Here is a 27098-nt window from a genome sequence, read left to right on the forward strand (position 1 = left end):
AACTTCACATGTTCAGTAGGTAGTGTAGCATGTGGTTGGAAGAAGTGGTTGGAGCACTATCACAGTCATTATTTTACCACAAACAAAACTTCAGGTTTATATTCTGTCATCAAAACATTTTTTTTTTTCTGGCAGAGAGATGAAGCATTGCTAAGCAACAGGCAGACAGTGGTCCAGCAGCTGCTAGCCTGGTGCTTGCACACAAGCCATGTGCTCCTATTATCCTCTGCTGCCTTATGTTTTCTAGTCAAGGGAAAAATGAATAATACTTGCATTAATGCACGTTGTATTTGCTGGAGTAGAACTGTTTTGGGGGATGTAGATTCCAGCCCTCACTGGAAATTGCTGTAGACGGAAGAAGCTTTGGCGAAAATAAAATGATTTGTGGTATGTCGTTCATGTAGGTTCCAGTCCAACTCTTATTATCACTTTTGAATTTAATGGGGAACTGGATCAAATCCTTCCTTGTGTCCGCCTTTCCTTCTCTGTTATGCCCACTGGGAACAATTTAAGTATCTGTAATGAAAAGAGAGAATGTTAAAAGGTAGTGCTGAATTAACACATTCCCCAGCCGCCCTCAGCACAGCTGTCTCTGACTTCTCCCACCAATCCAACTACAGGGGAAAGCAATTGCAGACGCTACAGACCTCCCCAAACCCACCTGCCGATGAACAGGAGCTCGTTTTCAGGCTGTGTACTCTGGGGCAATGGTGCTCTCCATAACTGCTCTCTGGGAAAAAGGATAATGAAAATATTAGTTGCATTGCAGTTCAGAATTATTTGTCTAGCTTTCCTTTTTTAGCACTGATATCCCTAATGGCCCTAATGAAGGAAGAGGTGTTTTATTGAGACCTTTACTGCTATTTCCTTTATTTGCTAGAGTAAAAGGGAATGATAATGAGTTAAACAAACTTTTGCAGGAACAGAGAATGAAGTATTACCATAGAGCTAGGTATAATATCCTCCCTCTGATGAATATTGCTTTACATGGATGTAAGGCATACTTTCCACAAAACTGCAGTCTTCTGTGAAAAAAAACAGTATTTCCCATGCTTTTCCAATTATGGTCACACACTAGTGCCATATAGGCTTTTGTTAAGACTCCAATCTTGAATGTTTTAAAATCCATCTCTATCCTCCCATGTACTCTCACTGACTCCAGAGCAATTCAGCATCAGTCTTGCTTGATCTGAAATTACTAAAATATTGGTTCAGTAAAGGTGAAAGCACAAAGTAGTATTGTGTAAACATGCACAGATATTTTAGAAATATTTATTTTGTTGCTGTGCTATAATACCACTGATACTGACTTTAAAATGTCTAGAGAAATTTTATGAAGCCAATATACATTCCATAGATTTACCTAAGGGTGACTTCACGTTTAAGGGCAAAACACTAATCTGCAATGTCATTCATCCAAGGACCCAAAGCCATTTTACAACATTAATTACTTTTCAGCATTGTAGTTGCTTTTCACAACTTCCTCTAGCTGGCTAAGTGATGAAATCTTTGATAAGGTCCCTGATAAGGAAGATGAAAGACCAATTCCCAAGCACACATTGCTGTTCTTTTATTCTCGTTTTTTAGAATGCAAATGAAGGACTGAAAATGCCAAAGCCAGACTAATGAAACTTAATATGGCAAGAGTTCTGATATGCCTTAGCAGAAAAAAATGCACGTATTAAAATTGCCTGTTTGAAATTGCACATCAACTCACAAAATGAGTTAATGACTTGTGGAGAATCTGCACAATTGTTGAAATACAAGTAGCTGTTGTGGATCCTTCTTCCCTTTCTTCTCCTGTTCATACATAACAAAATATCTCGGTCATTCAGAGATCTGCAAAATTCAGTCCTCTTGGCTCTTGAAAGTTCTATTTCCTTCCTTTCCCTCTTCATCATTGCAGGAGATGGGAGTTTGGTGCCCTCACCAAAGGCGAAGCATGGTGCATGTTCAGGGATATTTGAATCTTCTGAGGGATTTTCACTCCAAATAGTTGAATCAGTAAAATATTTGTGTTCTTTTCAGTAAGCGAGGAGCTGATTCAAACCCTCTAAAGGAGAAAGGTCTTTCCTTTGACTTGAATGAGTCAGAGCAAGTGTTAAAATTTATTTTTAAAAAAGTGTTTTTTTTGAGGATGGCATGTAAAAATATGCTGAAAGCTTACTGAAATTAATGGGATGAGCTGATGTTTAAGTATTTTCTTGATAGGCAGTGGGCAAGTAGAAAAATAACATTTCTGATCAATAGCTCTGTCATTCCATTGATTTAAAAGGAGCTAGGGGAAAAAAAATAAAGAAAGAAAAGAAAAAAAAAAAAGAACCAATCTCAAAGCTGACATAACAACACTTCCAGTGCAAAGATTACAGGTTTTTTCCTAAGCTTTAAATCTCATCTTGTGGCTGGTTTGTGGATATGTTTGCGTCTTTATTATTGGAGTTGCAATTATTTTTACGTAAGTGAAGATGTGCCAAAGATGGACCTTTGAACCTCTTAAAATTTCTGTGATGCCACCTGCAATTTCAAATTCTAATTTATGTTTTTCTCCAGTGGTTTAGGGAAAGGAAAGAATATTTTAATTAGTTGCTGCTTTCAGTGTCTTCTACTGCCCCAGCTATTGTTGACTCAGGAAGAGAACTCCAGAGGGAAGCAATGCATTTGTAGACCAGAAATTACTCCTCCAGAGTTTGTTTCTAGTTCCACTTCCAGGGACTGCAATCATTTACAATTGCCCTGTAGCATAGGTAAGCACTGGATTTATTGTGAAGGTTTCACTATTCAGGACAACTTAGTATATAATAGTATAGAATGTATGGTATAGTATAGCAGGCGTGTAGCAATGTAGTATGGGAAATGTAAGATTGTGCTGATGATCAAATGGCATCTCCCTGCCCTGCAATCCAAGTGCAAAGAAATTGAGCTGTGTCTCTGTTCCAGCCCCATCCATCCTGTTGCCTCCTGCTCCCCTCTCCTGCTCATCGTTCACTGCATCACACCCCGCACCCTTCTATTATCATCCTCTATTGTGAGCTTCCCTTTGCCGTACAACTATAATTATGTTGTCCATATGCTAAGCATGCAGGCAAGCTCCAATTAGCAGCTCATTTCATGGCGTATATCTTAAATGTTGTATTTGGACATTTCCTCGTGCACATATCCTCCTCCATACATCGTCAAGAGAGTCCTGTGCCGGCCTTCGTTAGCCCTCTCGCAGATGACAGATGGCCCACTTGTCAGTCTAGTCTCTGACTGCTTAGCAGTTCTGCTCTCAAGCTCCACGTTACTTTGTAATTAGGCTTCATAATTACTAGGCTTTTCCTATAATTCCTCTCACAGAGGATTTTAGCTCAGGTTTCCAAAAAGCTCTCTGGGATGCTGCAATGCTCCTGTGATGGTGGACAAAAAACAGGATAATGAAGAGTGCTTGCATTTTGTGCTGAAGAGCAGCTCAGTCAACTGATTTGTCCTGAAAATAGTAATTCCTAGTTGTTACCTGGACCTGGCCTGAGGAGCCGGTCAGGTTATGGGTGCTGTCTTTGTGGCCTCACAGAGCTGCCGTGGTTCCTATCATCAGCTGTGATCCTGACCCTTAGCATCTCAGGAGCGCTGCTCCTTTTTCATGGGGAGACAGCATCGTGCCCCATGTCGAAGCAAGCAGTAGAGACTGAATCATACACACCACTTGCAGAGACTTATGCTTATCTTCTGTCTTTGTGCTTAATGACAAATACATTTTGCCCACATCAGCAGTACTTGGCTGCTGTCGTAGTTAGAAAAACATAATAGCAGCATATAATATACTGCCCATGGTTACTGCAATTGAGTCAATGCAATGTGCCATCATTGCTTACTTCGTGGAGGATGTTTTCCCAGCCTTGCTGTTGGCATCTTGCAAGACAGAGTGTACGTAGCGGTGGCAGTTGCCAGGATTTTTGGCTGTGTGCTAGTGACTGAAGGCTCCAACTAGGAGTGCATCTTCTTTGTGCTAGACACTGGCTAGGCACGGCGAGACTGTCCTCGCAGAGAGGTTGTAGCCAAATGAGAGAATAAAGGTTGAAACGAAGATCATGGTATATTCAAGCAATGAGGAGCACTGAGGCACAGGGCACCAAAGGCCACATTTAGGGTCATAGGAAGCTAACTAAAAAAAACCCACCTGAAAAATCAAGCCCTGCTCTTCAAGGTCCCTGCCCACTTGCTTCACCTGCATCACTGGCAAAATAGTGTCTATTCTCGTCCGAAGAGGAATAGTGGGAAAATTAGCAAAAGGCTCTGAATGGCATTTTTAGAAATGGCTCAGTTATTTGGGAATCTGCCACTCAGTGAGAGCCAGAGCCACCGCATGCCTAGCTCGCATCTGAGAACAGTAGCTAGGCTTTTATCTCAAAAGTCCTTCTGAAAAATGCACTAATAACTAATATCTAAATATAATAGAGTAATCCTTTTATCTTTAACACTGAAGCACATACATTTTATTGCATGTTTTACTAATAATATCGTGGAATCTCTAGACTCTTTTAAAGTCTAATATTGAATTTAATGATCTAGAACTAATAAGTTTTATTTACCATGCTGAAAAAAATCATCATGTAGTAACTGAGGTAATTTATTTCAGTTTACCTTTAGTAATAATGCTCAGATCGACAATACTTGAATAGCCCAAGTGCCCTCAAGTCTATTCTGCACAGTGTAAATCCATTGCTCTGTATTGATAAAAAGCATTGATGCATTTCAAATGATGCAGATGCATGTGGAGTAAATGAATTATTTATAGTTTGCTTTGCATGGATATTAAGAACTTTGTAATTGCTAATATTTTTCATTGTGAAAAAGGTTTGCGCTAAGGTGCTGCTTTGACAGCCCTTAAGATTAAATTGCTCTGCTAGAGAGCTATAACACGGTTAGCTGGAGCACAGGCTTCTCCGGACTGCTCATCCATGCACCAAAACATTGTCTCCTTCCAAGCGACCATGTGAATTGTAAAGCAACAGGACCCTTTCCCTTGGCAAGGTTGGGCTGTCAGCATGAGAGGAAAACTCATCTTTCTGTTTGTCATCAGAGGAACAAAGTCATATTCCTTGGGCAGTGCAGTGTGCGGTCTCATCTTGCGTGTTTGTGGTCTGCATTAGCAAGCAGCTACACCTCCGTGTAGGCACCCTCAAACTCAGGTAGGTACTGCCAGATGAGAGCCGCACGCTCGCCCCAGTTCCTGTCTTATGTTAGATGAATATAAGCTAGAAACTGCTCGCGGGTGGTTTTGTTAGTGTAAATCTGGTGAAGGCACAAAGAAATTTGAGTTGCTCTATTGGAGTAATTGCTTTCTTGCCCATCTTGCTGAACAGAGATACTAGTTAATTAATTTCAATGTGTTTGAAATGCATGTTGAAAAGGCTTAAGTGAATGGGTTTACTAATCTTAATGGTTCAAAGAAAACTTGTCCTACTCCCAGTTTTGGTGTGTCAAACCTCATAGCATACCCCATGGCAGCTTGGTTTTGCAGTATTTTTTGAGTGCAGTGGCTTTTCAAAAGTTCTTGAAATATTTTCTAAGACATACAGCAATTTACACGGAGTACAGCACGCTGGTTTGCAATGTTTAAGGTTTCAGTGAACTTCCAGTTCCAACTGCAAAGAGTCCCACAACCCTGGAAAGCCACAGGGACAACCTTATGCTGAGGTAAAGACGTGGCTCTGAAGGAAAACGCTTGTGGACCAGAGGAAAATACAGGGGAAGGACTGAAGGAGACTATTCTAGTCTAGCACTTCATGGAAGTGTGCAGCAGAGCTGCTCACACACCCTCACATGGAGATTCTGCTGGGGATGGCCTTCAGGAATCCTCTTGGGATTCATGAAGACATGGATGCTAGTTAAATAAGCACACAGTGAACTTTTAGGTAGTGTTGGTGTCAGTGGAAGTGTCCATGTGCTTTAGAGACAGTTGATTACTGTTCTTACTCTAAATGCCTTCATGAAGTGACAACCTATGTTGCCAAAGCAGACTAGATAAGGGCTCATGCTCTGTCACGACTTCCTCAATGAGAAAGAAGAGAGGAAAATGTTAAACCATTTGAACTGTAATTTTGATTTTAGATCCCATCCTGGATCATCTTCTTCAGAGATTTCCGCAGATCTGTGCCCTGAGAGCACTGAAGAGCCTTTCAGCTGCTGAACCATCGCTGATGTTCAGCAGTGACAGTAACCTGTTCGCTGCAGACAGGAAACCCGGGAATTAATGGCTTTTTAACATACTGTAACAGGCCGTGGAGGAGAGCATTTCTGCCGTGTAGCCGTTTTGTTCATTACTGCTCGAGAGAATGAAATGAGAAATCAATTTTGCTCCTTTAAAAATTAATACAGTCTGCAGGAGCAGGCTGGGGAGGAGCTCCGTACGGCAGCTTTGGCAGCGCCCAGGTGCCCCACGGGACTGCAGTGCCAGGGTCCTGCGGGGCACACGTGCTGCTCTCGGGCTGGGAAAGTCATCCTTTGGCATGTACAGCAACTGCTGAATTTGCAGGGGGAAGTATACGGGAGAAAGGAAAATATCGCACCCTACAAAAGCAGAAAGAACGTTTTAATGGTCAAATAGAGGCTTTTGTTTGTTGTTTTTTTTGAGTAGTTTAATGTCCTGAGGAGGTCGAGATTTTCATAAGTGCCTAACCCTATATTTAGGATTCTCCATAGGCAACCTAATTTCTCCAAAGCCTTCTGAACTATAACCATTCTTCTGAGTGTCACCGACTGCTGTTGAGCCTCTGGGTCAAATGTCCTCCTGAGGTACCAAAATAAGTGGCCTCAGACCCTCAATGCAATAGCTTTATATTTGTTACGTCCCTGCAGTATGCCAGGTTGAGTGAAGAGTCCAGCCCAGGGACAGGGCTGGTGGGATGAAGGTCACCTGAGACAGGTGAGTTTAAAGGGAAGGAGTGATGAGGAGGGTGTTTGCAGGGTGAGGACAAACTGCAGAGTCAAGCAAGGGAGAAGCCCACGCAAGCTAGGGGGATCCTGGTGGTATGCAAGGAGCTGGAGTTGTGCAAAGGATGAAAACGAGCCTGGAAGTCAGTACTGTGATGCTGCTTGAGAAATGGCTTAACAGGCTAAGAGGTAGAGCTACAAAATACCTTCAATTGCTAGGGTGATATCAAAGAAACCAATTAGTGAATCAAAGATGACTGGAAGAGGGACATGACTTTGCACTTCACTTCTCTGTCTTTTCTGGGTTCTACTAATGCTTACTCCCCATAACTGCCTAATTCTATTCCCACTGATTTTTTTAAAAAGAGCAGGAAAAATAGACCTACCCCCTGCAGGCAATATGATAGTCACACTTTCATATATTGGACCACAAAGCTGATTTCCTATATTTTTATAGCCATTAGCAAAAACAGATTCCCCACTTCCCTTTCAAGCCCAGCTCCACTAAAATTTGTGCTTTTCTCTCACAGTATTTCAGAAGCTAGGCGGTGCCTCCTGCCGTGGCCGTGTCTGCTAGCGTGCCTTTGGGGAATAATTTGAAGCTGTAACAGGTGTGAAAAATGAGACCACTTGGGTTCCTTCATGTGTTAAATCTGTTTGTAGATTCGAGGCAAAAATCCGTGGGAATTGGGTAGAAGCTGCCCTCTTTGCTCCTCCCCATCGCTGTGCTTTGTGTCGCACGAGGCGCACAGCGCCGTGTCCCCGCTCTCTATCGATGGTGGTTGACGCAAAGCTGCTAAATTCAGCACTGGGTCCTTTTCCCCTGCCAGCCAGGCAGACCTACTGCAACTGCACCTGGTTCACAGTGAGGAGCCTTTTGATTATAAAAAAAACCACAAGGAGAACAGCAGGAATGGAGATGGGAAGGAAACAGCATACTGTCACGGGGAGCGGCTGCATCCATGGAGGACTTCTGAAGATGAGGCTCACATCGGCGGCGTTTCTGCTGCTGGAAGGAAAGAAACTCATGCAAGTAGTTCTGCCTGTGTGCTTAACGATTTGAATCCAATTAAAAAAGGATCGGTGTGGGATTTTTTTTCATCTTGTTCAAAGTGGTTTGAAATCAAAACCTGCTGCTCTTGGAGCTGAAGGAAAGGCACTGGTTTTACAGGGGTTTAAGTGGGAGAGGGATGAGGTGTTCCCTCAGTGGGTGTTAGGTAAACATCCAGGTGAACAACTAGAGGTACAGTGTGACACTGATAAATGTGTTTCCTCAGTTACAAAGCAGGTAACCATGAGCTCCCAGCTGTCTCCAGCCCCTGAGGAAGGGGGAACTGCTGTGACAAAAATTGTCTTCGATAAACCTTTAAAAGGATGGTTGTAATTGCAGCCTGGCTGGTTGAATTTGTACTAAAATGAAGTTTAGGGTTTTTTTCCTTTGCCTCTTCAGAGGAGTATAGCACAGGAAAGAGGAGGGAGAGAAACAAGGAAAGATATTCTCCTGGGTGATGGAGCAAGGGTGCTGGTCTTCTCCCTTGCCCAGGAGGTTGGCAGTATCTCAAACCATGAGGAGGATTGCTTTGGAAGGGAGTAAGAAATATATTTCTTACAGATCCAGGACTGCTAAGATAATCTGGGTGGATAGGTGAGGAATCCGGTTTTGAACTGTAGGAAAGGAAGACCAGGAATAAGGGTTTGCATGAACTTGCTGAAGGTTTTCCGAACAATCAGATTGGTGTAAAGATGGAAAAGTTTTGGGAAAGGTGTAGCTAGGAGTTGAGCATCTAGGAAAAACCAGAGGGAAGAAATGAGGTGCATAATTGCAGGATATGCTGGGCAAGAGGCACAGTCAGGGGAGGACTGTAAAGGGCTGATGGACAAAGGAGAGGTCTTCAGGATATTTGGACCTCTTGTTATGCAGCTGATCCTGATTACAACAGACTACGGATACCTTGAATAGAGATTTCCAGAAAGGTTTATGTCTTTTGACACAGTCCATCTTTAGGCACCCGCTATTCTGTAGGAGGCGACTTGTTTGATCTTATTTTTTAAAAAAACAAGGCAATTTTCCATTTTTTATACTGCCCCGCCTGAATTTGATTCCTTGTTGAAAGTTTTTCTTGGTGTAAGGCACGTTCTCCTGACTCAGTAGCTTTCCCTGAGCTTGCTCCTCTGCTCTTGGGCACTCGTTGAACATGGAGTGCTTATCAAGAATAATTAGAGCAGAATGTATTCTTCCACTTCTTCTTTTTAATGAACATTAAAAAAAAAAAATATGCTGAGATACAGTAATTTTAATTTTGGAGATGGGAAAAACTGTATTTCTGGTGACTAAACTTTATGTCAGGTATTTGTAATTGAAAATATAGCAGGCAAAGATTTCCTTATCTAGGAAAGAAAGTCTCTGGTGAGTTTGGGTATCCTGACTGTATTAAGCTGTTGAACATCTTGGAAGCAGTACTTTTTTTTCTTACAAGAAACAGTACTAGACTTATATAATTCATTAAAAGATGTTTAGAATGAGGTAATTATCACTGATTGAGGGACTATAATTATACTTTAAAATCTAGATACACAAATCTCACGTCAGTGAAAATTCAATTAAGAACAGAGGAGACCTAACGTTTGCCCAACTCAAAATCCCGTTTCCACGAGGGGCAATATGTTTGTGTACACGGATGAGTGAGTGGGCAGCCAGCTTTACGTACTTTTCAGGTCAGGGAATTACCAGATCCTCTTATAGTTTTTCTATTGAGTAACCCCAAATATTTTTCTCTTCCAAGTCACTTGCCAAGTGTCCTCCAGAGCCTCTTGCACCCACCATGTCCTTCATCAACTAGTTTCAGTGGCCTAGGACCAGTTGCATGAGGAAGGACTCCTTTTGCTTACTTGGCAGCTTGCTCCTATTTTCTCTGCGCTGTGTTAGAGTTAAAATCTATAGGTCCTAGTGTCAAATTATACCACACTGAGTGATCACGATACCATAAAACCACAAGTCCCCAGCAGGACTTCCACACGTTGTATGAAAGCAGCACTGGGTCTATATACATGCTCTGGTGTTTTAGAACTGACTACTTTGCTGACATCTTTTTCCACTGCCAGTAATGAGGAATAATCTCTGGTAGAAATAAGGTGATCCTGTAAGTGATCCCGAGACAGAAGTGGTCATGCATGCTGAGAAATAATCGCTGATCATCAGAGTGTAAAACCTCTTAAAAGCCACTTCCAGTCTCATGCTTAGCAGGAAAAGAACTTGAGGTAGGACAAGAAGTGTGAAGAAATGAAGGAAGGAAAGCAAAATGCAAGGGAAAGGAGAAGGAGAAACAACTCTCTAGAATATTTGACTGATGGAAAGAAAGAGCTGAACATATAACTAGTTATTTTTATGGCTGGGTAAAGAGTTTGCCTTCTCAGCTGTCCAAAGGATAAACATATTTAGGAGGTAAATGAAAAGAAACTCAATATTTAATTTCATTGGAAAAGATATTTTAATAAATCAGATTCTTTTGAAGCCTTACACCTGATTTGTCAATGCTAAAGATTTTTAATAATTCACAAGATCTAAGTAATCAACTTCAGAACATCTTCACTTTCCACGGAATGGTGTGAATGGTAAAAGTAAGCAAAGTCTAGTAAAAAGGCAGTGGGAAATTTCAAAATCTGAAGACAAGAAGGGGAAAAAGAAGTTTGAGCTCTGAAGCAATTTCTCCCATAAAGGGCAAAACTTTGGATCTACTGGATAAATGATGTTTATTTTGACATGCATTGGACCTTGTGAAAAATCGACTGTACATTGCAGGGGTAGTAAATACAGCAGTTCAAAGAGACTTTGGGCTTATTGCAGTTATGTTCAGTGTGGTCCTTCATGCAGAGTAAGTCAGTCCAGTTGCTGCTTGGAAGTGTTGATCTCACCATTCACATACTGTAGAAATATCTGAATACCAAGGTACCTTCAGGTAGGCTGAGAAGAACCAGCAAGACTTGGACAAACATATAAAATCCACCAATTCTGCCTGGACAACATGTCCAGAAATTTTTCCAATAGTCTAATTTATTATTACCCTAATAAACACTTATTCTCTGCTCAGCAATCAATTTTCTGATTTTCTAGTGGACAAGATGCCATACCCAAAACCCTCTCCCACTGCTGGCGCTGGTTGCTCACCCAGCTGGCAGCCTCAGCAGGGAGGGGAGCCAGCGAGGGCTGAGCTGGCCCATTGCACCCTAATGGGGCTAATGCACTAAGCTGGGCCACGTGAAGCTGTTCTCACTGCTGTTTAGTCTTGCTTCAGTTGATGGGCTGACTCATTTTAGAAGACATATTTCTTGGAAGACTTGTGCATAAACCAGGACCCTTATTAATAATTTGGAGGTATCTTTTACTTCCTTCTTCTGCTTCCCAGTGAGAGTGTGGGCTGTGAACTGGGATACACGAAAAAATCTTAAAAGCTTTTTTTAAACTATCATCAAGAGTATATGTGTACATATATTTGTTCCACGTGTTCCGTGTTTTCCTTCCTCCAGGTTTTAATGTCAATAGCAGCGTTTGTGAGAGTTTACTATTACCTCCCGCCTTAAGCATGCATAAGATATGGCCTTAAAACACATTAACCTTTAACATTTATTCTTTATTTCTTTTTTATTTTAAATGTTTCACAAAGGAAGATATTTTTATAGGTAGAATTCTATACCAATAATTGTAATATTCCTTATTTTTTTTACCTAATGTGCACGGAATGTCTAATATGGCTAAATTTATCAAGTCACAATCATATAAGTATGGAAACCATGAGGCAGTTAGTTAGAATTCCGTATTTTATATTTGTTTTCCTTCTCTTAGGACACAAAACTGAGAACATTTAATCAATTTTCTGTTGCAATTAACATTTTTTAGGGGAAACAATATTTATGAGAGAACAATACTGAAAACAGCATGTTTTTTTCCAGTTTGAGGGACATAATAACCTTGATCACTACAGTGACTTTGAGTCGCTCCATCCAAAAAAGACAGATTGTAGTGGGAATAGACAGGGTCCAGAAAAGGATAAAGACCATGACAGAAGCATGGAAATGCACGATAAAAAGAATTGCCCTGAGTAACAAGGAAATTATGTAAGGGTATACAAAATAGAGAAAAATATGAAGAAGTCAAGTTCTTCTCATTGAATAAGAGCATTCTGTGGTTTTAATGCCATCTGATGAAAGTTGTTAAGCTGTTAAGACAATATTTTGGACAAAAGGTTGACCAGCATTCAAGAAAGGATCAGCCACTCTTTTGGTGTAACAATACTACACTTGAACAAGGTGTTTGTATTGGCCCTTTTCCTTCAGCATCTGCTGAAACCACTGCTGACTCAAGACCAACATCATGCAAAGCAGTGAATGATGCACAATTTCGGTTCCTTGGCAGAGAGAGGAATTGGAACGAGTGAAATAAGAAATTCAGGAATCACTTCCAGGTTTTGGTATGCAGCTCCCTGTGAGAGCTGGCCAAGTAACTGCAGACAAACTGATTTGAGATGTTATGGGAAAGCTATGTACTCAGCTGACACTAATTTTTTCATTCCCTCATCAGTTAGTTTGAAAATGATGGGATTGTATAATTGCAAGCGGCTCCTCCCAGTAGTACTTCCCTTGCAGTTGGGTGCGAGGAGTCTCTGCTCCCCTCCAGGTGCCGATTCTTGCCAGGTCCGCTGCCCAAGACCACAATTACTTATTAATGGTTCTTTGCAAGTGTTGGGAGTGTTTCCATCGGCTCTGTAATATGGTGCCCTCTTGTGACCAGTCCAAAAGCAGCAATCACATACCAGTAACCAAAATGTGAAGGATGCTGGATTTCGGGTCTTACCTGCCTTGGTTTTCAAAAGCCTCACGTCATGGTGATGGCCATGACTTGCTTGTTAATATACAAAGATCTCATTTAGTCCGTACTGAAATTTCAATACTCTGCCCACAATAATAATAATGAAAAGAAAAAAACCACCACTTTATATGTTCTTTCTCTCCATCATGGCCACTAACAAGTGTAATTTGGTTGGGGGCAAAGAGAAGGAGGCAAGGAAACGCACAGAGGAATTAAGAAGGCAAGCTGAGGGGTCACATTTTAATGAAAATTTATTCATGGATTCCTTTTTTTTCTCAGTGTCAAACAGATTACTACATTTACATGTAACACTTTGGGTTATGCACTCCCCTGTGTGAAGCCAAACTAAATGAGGCAGATAAGACCTGGTGGGTTTGGCAGAGAAGAAGGAGGTCACTGAGTGATGCTGCACTGGCCAGGGGACAACGAGGGGGTGCTGGGAGGAGGAGCCAAGGAGGGATGTGCCTGTGCAGAGGAGCCAAGGTGGGGATGACCAAGCAGGGATGGTAGCTTGGGTTCTCACGTGAGCTAGCAACTACTATGGTAAAAGCCCTGGAGGTTTTATACTCCAAATAAAGCCTGTGGCCCCCTATATTTGGGGCTGTGCCACCCATGCCAGCCACGTTACAGAGTGGAGATGAGCCGATACATGCTGCCTGTTGTCCGCGCTTTGTTTCGCTGTTTAGACACATGGTGAGACCATGAAAGATATGTGGAATGTGGATAAAGGCACCAGGGACCGCTTCCTGGGAAATTAGTTTTTTAGTGTTAAATTGCATTTGGCCTGTGCTGAATGTTGGAAGTTTCTGGCGGGGAATCAAAGGGATGAGTGTAATCCAGTATCTCCAGCTGTCCGGACTCGGGTAACCCAGGGGTCATCTGCACTTTTCCTGCTATGACATCTAGAGTTTGAAGAGCACATGGCATGAGCACAACTGAACTGGCAAAGAAGATGTCAGAGAATTTTTGAGGAAGATTTCTCAGCTCTGGAATGTGCCAAAGTCAGCTCAGTGTGCTGCAAAGTCCCTGCACTGCTGTCAGTCATTACAGCGACATAAACCGAGGGCAACATGCAACAAGATGTACACTTTTACTGTTGCTGGTAGGATTTTGTACCAGTTTTGCAATGGGGATGATTTACTCCAGCGGATTTCTCATTCATTTTTTTCCTAATTGTAGTGTCTCTCTTTTTTTTCTTCCCACATGTTATAAAAGCAGGTAGAAGCAGGGGAGAGGAGTTATTTGAAGTTGAAATGAGATCTCTGTTTTTCACATGGACTTCAGCTTTTCATGCCTATGCCACTAAGCCTTGATCTGAGCCTACAGAGTTCTCAGACTGGGGCTCTTTGAAGCAGAGTTCAGTCACACAAATGAGAGGCAGCGGCAGAATTGTGCCCGGTTTCAAATTTGGGACTGAGATTTCAAAGATGTGCTCTGCCTGGATTCAGTCTTGGTGCTGAGGTCTTCTCTCAATGAGATTGAATAAGCTTTTTTTTTTTTTTAGTTTGGATCTTGAAAGATTTGGGATTAGACAAAAAAGAGAAACAGACTAGCAGTACTGATTTTTATAGTTTCAGGTTTTCCCAGGATTCAACTTTTTTCAAGCTTTTGACAAGTTAATTTACAAGCCTGCTAGAGATGCGCATTGATATGGGAATTTTCCTGAGCTATAATTGTGTTTTATTTTACTAGTACTACTGTGAAAGCGCTATATTGGTGCACCAAGTGCAACTGCATTGACGTGATGAGCAATTAAAACCACTTCTTGCATAATAAAGCACATTCTATCATGTTGCACTTAGTGTACCAATGCAATGTGTTATACAGCATTTAGCTAAATTACTGTAAATCACCTATTTAAAGAAGTTTTCCTTTCAGCCTCTCATGTGAAAAAAAAAATAAATCGCTGGAAACAGTAAAAGGATAATGATCTATAATGCCAGAAAGATAAAAATGGGATTTCAGTTGTCTCCTGGAATTAAAGGCTGTAGCGATGTTGTTAAAGGCAAGCTGTTCTCCGTCCCCTGTTGCTCCCTTACATCAGCATCACAAAGTACAGCAGACTTTTCCTTATTTCTGCACTGCAGAGTAGCAAGGCTGAAGAAAAAGGAGCTGCTGGTGCAGATGGATGGAAGACAAAAAGCAGGGGGCTGTGATGAGCACCAAGGTCTATGAGGACCTAAGGACCAGCTCTCACCGAGGGTGGGGTGAAGCTGAGGGGATGGAAATGGGGTTTTGTTGTCGTTCCCCACTCGTTCTCCTTCCCTCCCTCTCTCTCTGTTATCTCAGAGCCAGCTTACTGCAGCACCAGAGGACAGGGAATGGGAAACCTTCCCTGGTTTTTGTCTCTGGGAAGCAGCTCTGTATCAAAGCAGGCTTGGCTTCTGCTTTGGGGAGAGAATTTCAGATTCAGTGGTTTATGGGTGCATGATATAAATATCAAATAGATGCACTGCAGCATGTCTTGAAAGAACAACAGATCATAGTATTAAATGCATCATCACAATGATCTTTTCCACCTGAATTTGGGATTGCATCCATCTGAACATCTCAATAGACTTTCCGTCAGGAACTGATTGTGCTTTTATTTTACGTTATTTTCTATGTGATTAAGTTTTACAGCGGTTAGGGAGCTTGCATGGTCTCCTACCATTTGTTGAACATCTATTCCCTGTGAGGAGCAAACCACACCTGCACCAGGGAGTGCAGGTCCTGGGGCATCACTGTCCTTGTCATGTCAAGGTACCATGATTCCAGTTAGGCAGATATTGTCCTGAGTGGGTCAATAATCCTGCAGACCTACTAAATAAGACACAATTTCCCCTTTCATGAAAGAAAAGTAAAATAAGTATTTCTCTAAGCCTGTCTGTGCTCATCCTTCTCCCTGCTCATATCATGCTCAACCTTTTTCCTCTTCTTTGGTGCTTCTTGTTAATGTTCGCTGTTTGTTTTTTTTTTCTGGCAGTTTTTATTTCCTCTGTGGATTTACACTGTGCTGTTGTTTTCCTCTCTGCTTCGATTATTTCCCAAAACCTCAGGCTCTCTCTCAAAACCAGTCTCTGAAGATAGCAGGCCTGTGCTTGTGCTGCATCTGGCAGGATTAAGGGGTTTTTAAGGTCTTGATCCTCCCCCACAGCAGCCTGTTAACCTCAGCTTGTCCTGTTCCTTTCCCTGTGCCACTCAGAAAGCCCTTTTTTAATAGGAAATCCTAAGTCCCCCACATTTACTTTCCACGTGAGATGTTCACGTGAGCTGTGTGGGGGACCACACTTAACGTATGTGCCTGGTGCTTTGCTGGGCTCCGAGGGGCATCCCCCTTTCCTAGAGATTCTGCGACCATGGGCTGGCTTGTGGGTGCAAACCTTGATAGCCACAGCAGCCAATGGTCCCGGCTGCCGAGCCCACAGCCTGCCGGGTACCCGGTTCTGGTGTGAAGCTCTTCCCACAGGGACATGCTGTATCTCAGTGCAATACGGCAGCCTCCCCCAGTCCTGAACGTGTGGGTGATAGCCAGTGTTATTTTTCCTGTGTGGCACAGGTCTGCTGTGGATAGCCCGGGTTTCCTGTCTCCAGCCAGATCCTTCCATTTGGTCCCAGTGTGTGTGCAGGGGATGAGGGCTGTGACATCCCCAAACCCACCTGAGAGGCACACCCACTCCTTTCCTCACCTCTGGTCTCCATCCACTGTGTTTGGGCTTACCAGGCCCTTCAGAAAATTTGTTGGGATGCTAAACAACCAGAAGATATTTTTCTTTTAATTTTAATTCCACTGCCTCATCCTCATGTATTTTTCCAAACAAATACAATTGTAGTACATGCCCAATGCCAGTCTTAAAATCTCAAATCTGTATGAAAAAATGGGCAACCTTCCTGCCCGTTATCTTGTTAGATGGTAGGTGCCAACCAGTTGTGTCTGATCGAGACCAGCCTGGGAGGACTTCAGGAAACCCTCGGCTGGTTCAGGCACTTCTGTCACATCAGCGAAGGAGCCTCAGCCTGGCGAGTGCTGAGGGATGCCCTGCGCTGTGGTGGGCAGTGCTGCAGGGCTGCTGGAAGGCTCATGCTTCAGATGTAAGATAAAATTCTAAAAATCTGACTGCTTTGGGTCATTAAAAACCCCACAACAGCTTTTCTTTCTTTTGGAAGAGAGAGGGTGATGACATCAGGCTCTTGACAGATTTCCAGCTGCAGTAATTGGCTTCATGGGTTTGAACAAGATGCGGTGTTTTCACTTCTGACAAAGCTCAAAGGACTCTCTCAGGGTTTCTAACCCCACGCAAAGCTCATCAGATGCAAGCTGCCGTGGGTTGTACTCGAGGTCGGGTCTTGCAAGGACCTTCCTACCGCAGCAGGGATGAGAAATAGCAGAAGCGTGCCCAGTCCTCTACTGGTGCTCCCGTGACGTCAGCCATGCCGGCGCAAAACCCCATCCCTGCAGCGTGCGAGGCCTGGTGTAACGTGCCCAGGGAGCGACGCGGGCTCGCTCCCACAGGCGTGCTGCCGTCTGCTCCCAAACATGGCAGAATTTGTTTGGCAGCCTTACTGGTCATGCTGGGGTCTGGAGGCTCATTTATCTGAAAGAGTTCAGAACAACTTCAGGATTTATATTTCCCTTATTCACCAATCTCCCTTAATCTTAGGGATTGAGAATGATAATTCCCTCAATGCTGACTTTCATCAGACTGAGACTCATTCAATTAACTTTCACATCTGTTGATCTGAGACTACAGGACTTGAGAAGTTGCCTTTTCCTCTAAATCTGTGGCTCTGAATGACTGGAGCTGTCCTAACAGTCCTGTGGCTACCTTCTGCGTTTCATTAACTCTTACTGTTGACATGTTGCATGTGAGTTTTAGAACTTTTTTTCTCTGCTTTTCATTCAGCAGTTGATAAACTGATAGAAAACTACAATTTCATTGAAAATATTTTTTTAGAGCTGGATTTAAATTCTTATTCCTTCTCATATTTTATCCCATAGTTCTGCTTTCTGCTTTCCATAATCTCTGACAAATAATGAAAGTTCTCTTCAAAGGCATCTGAGTTCTACTATTATCTTATAAACCAGTCTCTCATCTCTGATAGTGTGTGCTTACTTAGTCTTATCAGGGAAGCTCTATAGCCATAAATTCTTGAGCACTGACGCTAATGCAAATCTGTGTTCCTGTAGCTGGATGTAATTCCTCCAACTTCTTTGCAGCTCCAGCACTCAAATTTACTCCTTCTAGAAGTAAAATTGTCCCAGACCTTCTTGTCCACTGGAATGAGCTGTTTAGTCTGGTGCCCAGTCTGACACAAAGCAATGTAGAAGGAAGTGTTGTTGGCTCAGACGAGTGCTCCTCTAGCCTAGTGTTGGGTCTCTAACTATGGCAATAGTTGATGCTGTGTTGGACTTGAGCCTGGCCCCTTTTAGTGGTCCATAATGAAACAGCACTGCTTTAGAGATGATAAAGGGTATATCATGCCTATTTCCTCTAATATCTGTCAGTTTATCAGTTGTCCGTGAATTTGTGTACTCCCGTGTTTTATATCATGGCAAATGATCCATGCTGTCTTGCTCTCTTGATGGTGTCCAGCGTTTTGTTGGGTGTTTAGGCTGCCTCTGCATATTGAGCTGATAATTTGGGGTCCTCAACTGATACCAGTGACAGCCTCATGGTCTTTCTCCTGAGTTTCAGCTGCCAGTTCCAGGTTCAGCATCACGGCAGCATCCGTGCGCAGATTTCCAGATACCTGTGTCTTTTCTGGCGGTAAAACCTTGGGAAGGATTGGCCAGGTAGCATGCCTGAAAATGCAGAACCTTCATTGGGGCCATAGTGCGTAATGAATTATTCTCTTACGAGTAATCCCAGTATTTTGTCTTGTTTCACCCTAAACAAGAGGCCAGTGGGCAGAGCTGCCAGGTGAAGCAGAAACACGTATGTGCTGTTCCTGGCGAGGGCTCGGTGGCTGCGAGGGACATGAGCTCCCTGTCGCTGGATCTGTTTTCTCCGTACGTGTATTTCCTGACTGAATTTAAGAAAGATGTGTATGGAGAAGCTGGGAAACTCTGACACTGCAAATATATCATTGGTCTTGGGTTTCCTGATTTCACCCATTCTGCTTTTTAAAAAATTTCTGCCAAGGTTCCCCCATTCCTCTACACTGACTCTGTACAGCACCAAGGCTGCTCCGTCATTTCTGGTAATCACTGCTTTTTGTAATCAGTCACTTTTGTAAGCGTGACTACATATCTGTGTCTACACTCACAGACACATAATGTATTCTACCAACCAGACAATTTCCTGGAAGTTGAGAGAGGGGGAGGAGTTGGCGAAGTGAACTCTGCTGTTGAAGAAATCCATTATATAATGGAATAAATGGCTTTATGCCTGAAAGTTACAATTTTCAGCATCATTTACACTGAACACCAAGCCCCAAAGAAAGGCAAGTATAAAAAATGAGATGCAGTGATGACCTTTATCAGCTGTGGTGACAGCTATAAATCAGGCTGCAAATTCTCATCAGCTCGCTGGACAGAATTCATTACAGACCGAGGTTGCTGCATTGCTTTTTGTCTTTGATTGAGGTATGTCCCATTTAAATAAATACTCTTGCACTGGAACAAATCACACATTTCAAAACAGAAGTCCAGGAATATTATTCATTTATTCTTTTGAGGACTAAGATAATATGACTTACAGACCAGCTAAACCTCACAGTGTTTTGCTTGGAATATAATGCAGATCAATTTGTTCTTCTCTTAAGCAGACCAATTTTCTGTTCATTAATTCAGATGCTGTGTTGATGGCTTGTATTGAATATAATAGCAAGATTTACAGCCCTAACAAATCAGTGCTGCTTCATTTATTCTTCTTTATTCATACCAGAAGTACCTGCAGCAGATTAGCACCTGATTTTAAACTTGTTACACTTTAACAAATAATGGGAAAATCTTTCATCTCCTACTTCCAACTATGGAGCAACTTTTATGTAATCATCTTGCAGTTTCCCACTTAATTAAACTGTTATTTTTTCAGGAGCATAGGAAACAATAAAATGTAGTAGCAATGTCATTATGGGCAGTAATGTAACTTCTGTCAGTTCATGCAATGCTCAAGAAACAGCTACCAAATATTAACAGCCCCACAGACTCATTAGATTAATAAGCTACTTTACCTGTGTACTGAACTTGGAGATCAGTTTCATCTCTATTTTTTTCTGCAATGAAAAAATATCCTGAGAGACTTACAATTATCTAAATGCTTTGCTGGCCATATTTAAAATGTGGTTTTTTTCTGCCTAGAACTTAGTATGTAATTGGAAAACATTCGGTGTTGTTGACGTAGGGTGATTATTAAAGCAGTAATCTTTTTCAAAATGGCTGACAATTAGGTAATATTCTGTCTCTCAGCTTAGTTATTCCTGTTATTTCTGAAATACCTGAAAATAAAAATTTGAACTGTGTACTTCCCTCATATAACAGATGATACTTCAGCCTTAACAGCCTAAGGATATAAACAGGCAAGGTGAGTAAAAAGCATTCACATCTTTTATTGTATGGCCTCCCAAACTGTTGGCATAAACTTATTTCTTCAGCAGCTGAACATGAAAGCTGGAAGTTGAAGCTGTAAATAAGTTGGTGCTGGATCAAGCCCCAGAGGTTATCTCTTCTGGTGTCTGGCCTTGGACAAGAGCACATGAGTAGGGAAGATTTTAAAAAGCAGATAAATTTCTCAAGATGATAATTCAGAGTATGCTTCTAGTCCCTCGCAATCTCAGGTTCAAGGGCTTTCTGAAAAGTGTCTCTCCTCAAGGTCCACAACCTTCGATGGACTTTTCCATTTTTCTAATTCATGTTTAGATTCATATGTCGTCCTGGCACCTGCTGTACTCTGGGACTGTGACTTCCACAGCTTGTTTACCTTCTGGTGAAGAAATAATCTCTTTTATTTGTGTTGAACCTGTCACTGGCTGGTGTCATTTAATGCCTCCTAATATTTATTTTGAAAAAGGCAGGGAATGAGCATTTATTATCTTCTCCATGCTGCTTATGACTTTTTTGACTTCTGTCCTAGTTCTGTTCAATCAGTTCTTTTCCAGGTTGAAGAATCTTAGTTTGTTCAGTCATAAATCATATGAAGCGATATTTTAAAGTCCTGAATATAATCAGGCATGCTTATGAAAATGCCATGTCCTTGGACAACACTCCAGAACTATTGACAAAATTTTAATACTGTCAAAACCAAACAGGAAGTCTCTTCATTATCCTGGTCTGCAATGCAAGTCTTAATTTAATTCAGATTCTGCATTTTTTATTCAGGACTGAAGATGTTGATAAAATGTATTCCGTAATTAAAAGAAAGAGATGCTTTGAGAACTTTGTCTATGTGTCTGAAGGGCTGCTGCTGTGATTTGGACCGTGAGAGTCTTAAGTCTCTAAAATCTTGTTGTCTGGAGAGGATCATCCGTATTGCAGCAACAGTTTGGCCTCACAAAATCTGATTCATCCCAATCTCAGGAAAGATTTTTTCTTCCTACGCTTAGACGTAAAACTGTGATGTGTAGGAGATGACTGTTTTTATCAATAGTAAGTAGAGTGTAGAAGATTTTTGTCTGCACTTTCAGAGTATTTTGCAAAGGTGGTTAATGACTGTGATGAGAATAGTCATCGCCATCTTAGAAATAAAAGAAAATGGATAAAGAAGGAGTACGCTAGGTCTATCCATCAAAAGCTTGAAAGAACGGGATCTCTGGACCCAGGGTTGTTGTCAGCAAGGAGAGCTGGAGAGAGTGCATCTGCTTGTGGTTACAATGAGTTGGATCTGTGCTTTTATTAATCCAGTAGGATTTAAACTCACCGATGACTCATCCCAGGCAACCCCTATCATATCCAGGGCAACCCATGGATAATGTTTAACAAGTCACGTGTCCCTAACACTTGTGGGATGCACCATGGTAGCCACCATAGCATAGCCACAGTGAAGATAGGCAATGAAGAATTGTTTCCTTAGCTGAAACTGGAGGCAGAAGTTTGGTAGGGTCCATCAGTTCTCAGTCTTAGTTTAGTCAGGTTGCAAAAAAACAGTAACCCTACTCCCGTGTGAAGAAAAGTTGCTGAATCTTTTAATGGCAGTGTGCTTGGGACTTACATTTTATTTTTACCTGTGGGGCAATGCATGTAAGCACATACCAGACTTAAACTTCAGTTTATGACATCTGACAAGATGATAACCCTTTATTGTTGAATTGGTTTTTCATCCTGAACCGTTCACCTGTCACCCAACCCTCATTTTGAGTTTCTTTCATATGTCTACCTCAGCCTTTCTGTCAAGCAGGTTTTGAGAGTTGAGAGCTGGAGACTCTCTCTCCCACCTGTGCAGCAGCTACCAGAGGGGATTATTGTCCTTGTCCAGATGTCCTGAGTGCTGGAGTAGTTCCAAAGTGCAAAAGGGACAAGCTGATTTGTCTTGTTCCATGTGAAAATGACAATTTCTTTGCATGCATCTCCTTCTGGTATAAGTTTGCAGGACAAATGATGGAGTTGAAAGATCTGCACAATATTAGATTCCAGAATCCGCTTTATTAGAGGGTGATTTGCCTTTTACTTTCACAGACTTTCTGGGCATCTGGCTTATTGAACTCCTACACAGACTGAGGATCTTGGAAACCTTTAGCATAAGGAATGGGTTTTGACCTTGTTTTTTTCTACACTAAGAACATAGCAAGCTGTGTATATACATTCAAAGCAGGGCACCCTCTTGCATTCTGCTCTGGGAATGTGTGGCAGAATAAATACGTGGCAGAATAAACATGTGACAAACACTAACCATGTTGTTTAATGACTAACCTGGAAGCCACTTTAACATCACAGCAAAGGCTGCATTAAAAAAAATAAATCTGTGTTCTTTAGAGGGAAGTTCCCAGCAATTCTTTTGGTTCAAGCCCATAATTAGGTTCCACACAAACAGACCATTTCAGGTTTCCTTAATGTTCTTTTCTTTTTCTCCTTGCAGATAATGAATTCATTTATAGAAACCAGAATGGCACAGTGATTCTGAGGAATGTTGAAACTAACAGTTCAACAATATTAATAGAAAACAAAAAAATTGTAAGTATTTTCTATAACGAGTAGCAGAATTTCACACTTCTCTTGCAGTTGGATCAGTAAAGCAGAAAATTACTTGGATTTCCACTTCTTGTATTGTCAAGGAGAAGCAATACACCGGTAATACTATGGGCTACACAATGACTGATAATGTGAAATTGAACTCCAGCTTTTGTTATTATTCTGCAAGCTCAGTTTCTTTCATACTACAGAAAAGTATCATATAGATATTTGAATCTAGTCTTGCATATCGTATATAATTGAAAGATGCATAATTCTCATCTTTGCACGCTTAATAGAAAAGACAATTGATACAATTTACTGTCTATTGGTAGAATTCTCCACATTCCTCCATGCAAATATTTATTTTTTAATTTCTGGATTTGCTGATTTTTCTTGCCTTGTGGTTGAAATGTAATTTCAGTGTTGTTAATGAATAGTGTTGATGAATGGAAATGGGTTGCATTTGAGACAAACCCTAAGAAATTATTGGGAACAGAAGTTGTAAGTGGCTATTAAAATGTATGAAAATAAAATAAATTCACAGCTGATAAAGTATTTAAAATGATCAAAGTGTTTTGTAGCATTGGTTTTTGTAGTAGATGAAGCCAGCATTGTGTCAGAAGTTAGTACATTAAATGTCAGAGTGTTTTCAACATTTCCTGTAAGAGGTTAATTTCCAAAGTAACATATATTTATGTTTTCTTCGACGATGATGTATGAATCATGTTGTCCTGGTAAAATGGTCTCTTATGCAGCACCTACCTAAGGTTTTGGTTAACTTGAGGTGGTTTTGTGGTACTGTATCATTGCAAAACTACAAAAGCAGAGGATGGCTGACAGAAACTTATCTTAATGACCCAAGATCTGCAGAAAACAGCTTTAGAAACTCAAAAAATCTATGCAAGAATCTATAAAGCCACATTCCAGGTGGACTTTATTTTGCAGTATGAGTGTACAACTCATACATAGCTAGACTACAGTATTAATTATTTTTTAACGAGACAAAGAATTTATCACTGAATTATTTTTGCAGGACTCAGCCTTAAACTCCACATGCTGCCATTTAACCTTCTATCTTTGCTACATCACATAAGCAATCCTCTATTGCCAGAACATAACTCCTTTCTTTACAATTCTGCTAATGGTAAGGGGATGGGCTGGCTTCCTTTGATGTCTAGGTCTGTTGAAATCAGGCAGCTTTCATTTGGCCTCTGCATATTTTCCTGTTTTTTGACTTTTGCCATTTGTAAGAAAAGCACAGTGTTACACGATTATCCTACTTTTTGATGCCATGGCCTCCCTGCTGCCTGTTCTACCCTGGTTCCTCTGCTCTCTCGATGGATAAATCTGCAGAACATCACCTCCACATTAATCCAAAAAGTCCTGATACAAAAGCTGCTGTTACACCCTATCCAGGCACGTTGTCTGTGTCCTCTTCCTTCCCAGCCCTGGGTCAGAATGACTTTTGCTACCTTGTTATGTTTGCCTTTCTCTGTATTATTAATATAGCAGTAAATAAAATCTGTCTTCATGCTGACTCTGCTGGTTCTCACGCTTCACTGGCACTTCCCATCTTGATCCACACTGGTCCATCAACCTATTAGGTTGCCCAGAGAGGTGGTAGATATCCCATGCCTGGAAAAACTGAAGACTGGGTTAGATGGGGCTCTGAGCAACCTCATCTAGTTGAAGATGTCCCTGCTCACTGCAGTGGGGGTGGATTAAAGATCCCTTCCAACACAAACTATTCTGTGATGCTATGGTCAGTCATCTCTGCCTTTGGCTGTCCCCTGACCACCGCCAGCCTCACTGGCCTTGTGGAGGACTCTCCCAATGGGATGCTGTGCATTTTCTGGAAGTCCAAATTCCCCCTTCCAGTTTGGTCCTCAGGAATCTCTCAAGGATTTGCATCTAATTTCATAGATTTCACAGATTTCATAGATTTTCTAGGTTGGAAAAGACCTTAGAGATCATCCAGTCCAACCGTCCCTAATCTCCCATTACACCATATCCCTAAGTAGTTCATCCACCCTTTTCTTAAACACATCCAGGGATGGGGACTCAACCACCTCCCTGGGCAGCCTATTCCAGTGGCTGACAACCCTTTCAGAGAAGAAATACTTTCTAACATCCAACCTGAATCTCCCCTGACTAAGCTTATACCCATTTCCTCTTGTCCTATTACCCATCACTAATGTAAAGAGCCCTTCCCCCACCTCCCCACCATCCCTTTGTTAGGTGAGAGAATGAGATTTAAAAGGCAGTGGAGAGGCAGTATGTTAGTGGCACCTCTCTTTGACCTTGGTGTGCCAGCGATGTATTTATATAGAAACACACTGGAGAAGAGAAGGTGTATCTGTGCTATACAAATGATAAGTAAATCCCGACAAGTCTGAGGTATTCTGGCATGTCTTCTTGTTAGTAAGGCTTACAGCATGGCTTTTTGCAGAAGAAAGGCCGGGGTATGCCGGGAAAATTTTATGACCACAGCATCACAAAGACCTCTTTGACTGGGGAAAATGGGATAGCATTCCTTGGTGTTGTCTTAATTGGGACAGGTACTTGTGTCCTTTTATAATAATTTACTCCAGCAGGTATTTACTATTTATTATCTCCAGCACTTTGGCCCGTGACTGCAGGGAATCAGAGGCAATTAATAAATTGTCATTTACCAGGGTTTTCTACTACCTGCTGCCCACAGGTGTCCCACCAGCCACTGTGCAGTAGGGTTGTAAGGAAAATTCTTATTTTTTTTAAGATAGCTGCCTGCTCTGAGTCACAGTGGCATGAAAGTTATCCCACTTTCTCTTCTGGAAGCATGTAAGTACCTACATAATATTTCTGAGTTTTGAAAGGAGATGTAATGTATTATTTTTCAAGACATTCAGTCTGACAGTATTCCTTATCATTAGAAGGGTGATCATAACAATTAGTTCTAGTTGTTATTGGTTTGAAAAATGAAAAATATTTATTTCCATGTCTAATTTTTTTTTCTAGGTGTCCTTAAAGGCTATTCGATACGAAGTGTCACCTGACCGGGAATATGCTCTTTTTGCTTTTAGTGTTGAACCAGTAAGTAAATGGATTTGATTTCCAAATAATACACAGCCAGTGGCGAGCTTTTTTTTTTTTTCTATGCCAGTAAGATGATATTTTAAATTAATTACTTCCTATGAAACAAAGAAAGAAAACCCCTCACTTAGATATTCTGAGAGCATGTCACACTGCCATCTAGTAGAGGAGAAAGGTATAAATTACACCATAGAGGAAACACTGTCATTGTCAGGATTTTATAGTCTTTGGGAGGGGGATTGTAAGGACACGTCTTTGCTACAAGGATTTCTGTTCCTCTTCTGTGACTTTTTTTTTTCCATGGTGTCTTTTTCAGTCACACTATAAATTTCTTCCACAGAACAAAACGCAACTGTCAGTGTCTCCCACAACTGAAATAATACATTAATTATGGTGTCACCATTCCCATTGCTGCAGTTAGGGTTGAGCTATCACTTCCATTATAAATCCTTTTCTTCAGAGGGTTAGGTATAAATCATTTGTAAGAAATCACTGCTAGGTTACTACTAGGTTTTAGATTAGGGTGAGTTTTCTACCAAACTTTAAAAGAGAAAAGTGTAATGAGTCATTTTTAAATGATGACTAAAGAATCAGACACATGGGAAGCAGTTATTGGGCATGAATAATATTTATTTTCTTTTAAAATTCTGCAGGTATAAGACCTGAAATGTTTGAATGATAGCTATACTGTACTGCTTGGATAAACTGTAAGCCTCATACATTTTATTCCATAATCTAGAATTGCACCAATTCCTCAAAATTGAAATAATTCATTCACCAGCAACTGTAATTCTTCTTCCATAAAATAAATCTAGTTTCAGCTGCTAACCAAAGGGAATTTGTTGGTCCTTAAGGTAGTAGAGGTTGTGGCTCTGTTGCTCATCTGATTTCTGTGCTGTCATCTTTGGAGTTATCCCTGTCTCACAGTGGCATAAAAGTCAGGAGAACCATGCCTGCTGTTAGAAAAAGTTCAAACAAAACTGTATCAGAAACTTTAGAGATAGTTCATAAAGAGTTTTTGCTGGGAAACCATTGTTGGTGCAACTTCACTTACCTGAAGCTTAGCAGAGTTCTGAACAGGTATGGATGTGGAAGTGTTAGGTTAAATCTAAATGCAGGGAAGGCAGCCTAATGCAAAGCCTTTGCCTGAAAGCCCTCGTGCTG

General features: G+C 41.4%; 1 protein-coding gene across 1 annotated transcript in view; it reads left to right on the forward strand.

Annotated features, from left to right (window-relative positions):
• Positions 1–27098, forward strand: part of DPP6 (dipeptidyl peptidase like 6) — a 430344-nt gene that overhangs the window by 253711 nt on the left and 149535 nt on the right. Inside the window, exons 4-5 of the mRNA XM_086614246.1 lie at positions 22768–22862; positions 25860–25934. Of these exons, the coding sequence (XP_086470372.1) occupies positions 22768–22862; positions 25860–25934 (170 nt within the window). The remainder of the gene's footprint in view (positions 1–22767; positions 22863–25859; positions 25935–27098) is intronic.

This window comes from Tauraco erythrolophus, chromosome 7, assembly GCF_009769465.1.
Source record: "Tauraco erythrolophus isolate bTauEry1 chromosome 7, bTauEry1.pri, whole genome shotgun sequence".
Lineage (NCBI taxonomy): Eukaryota > Metazoa > Chordata > Aves > Musophagiformes > Musophagidae > Tauraco > Tauraco erythrolophus.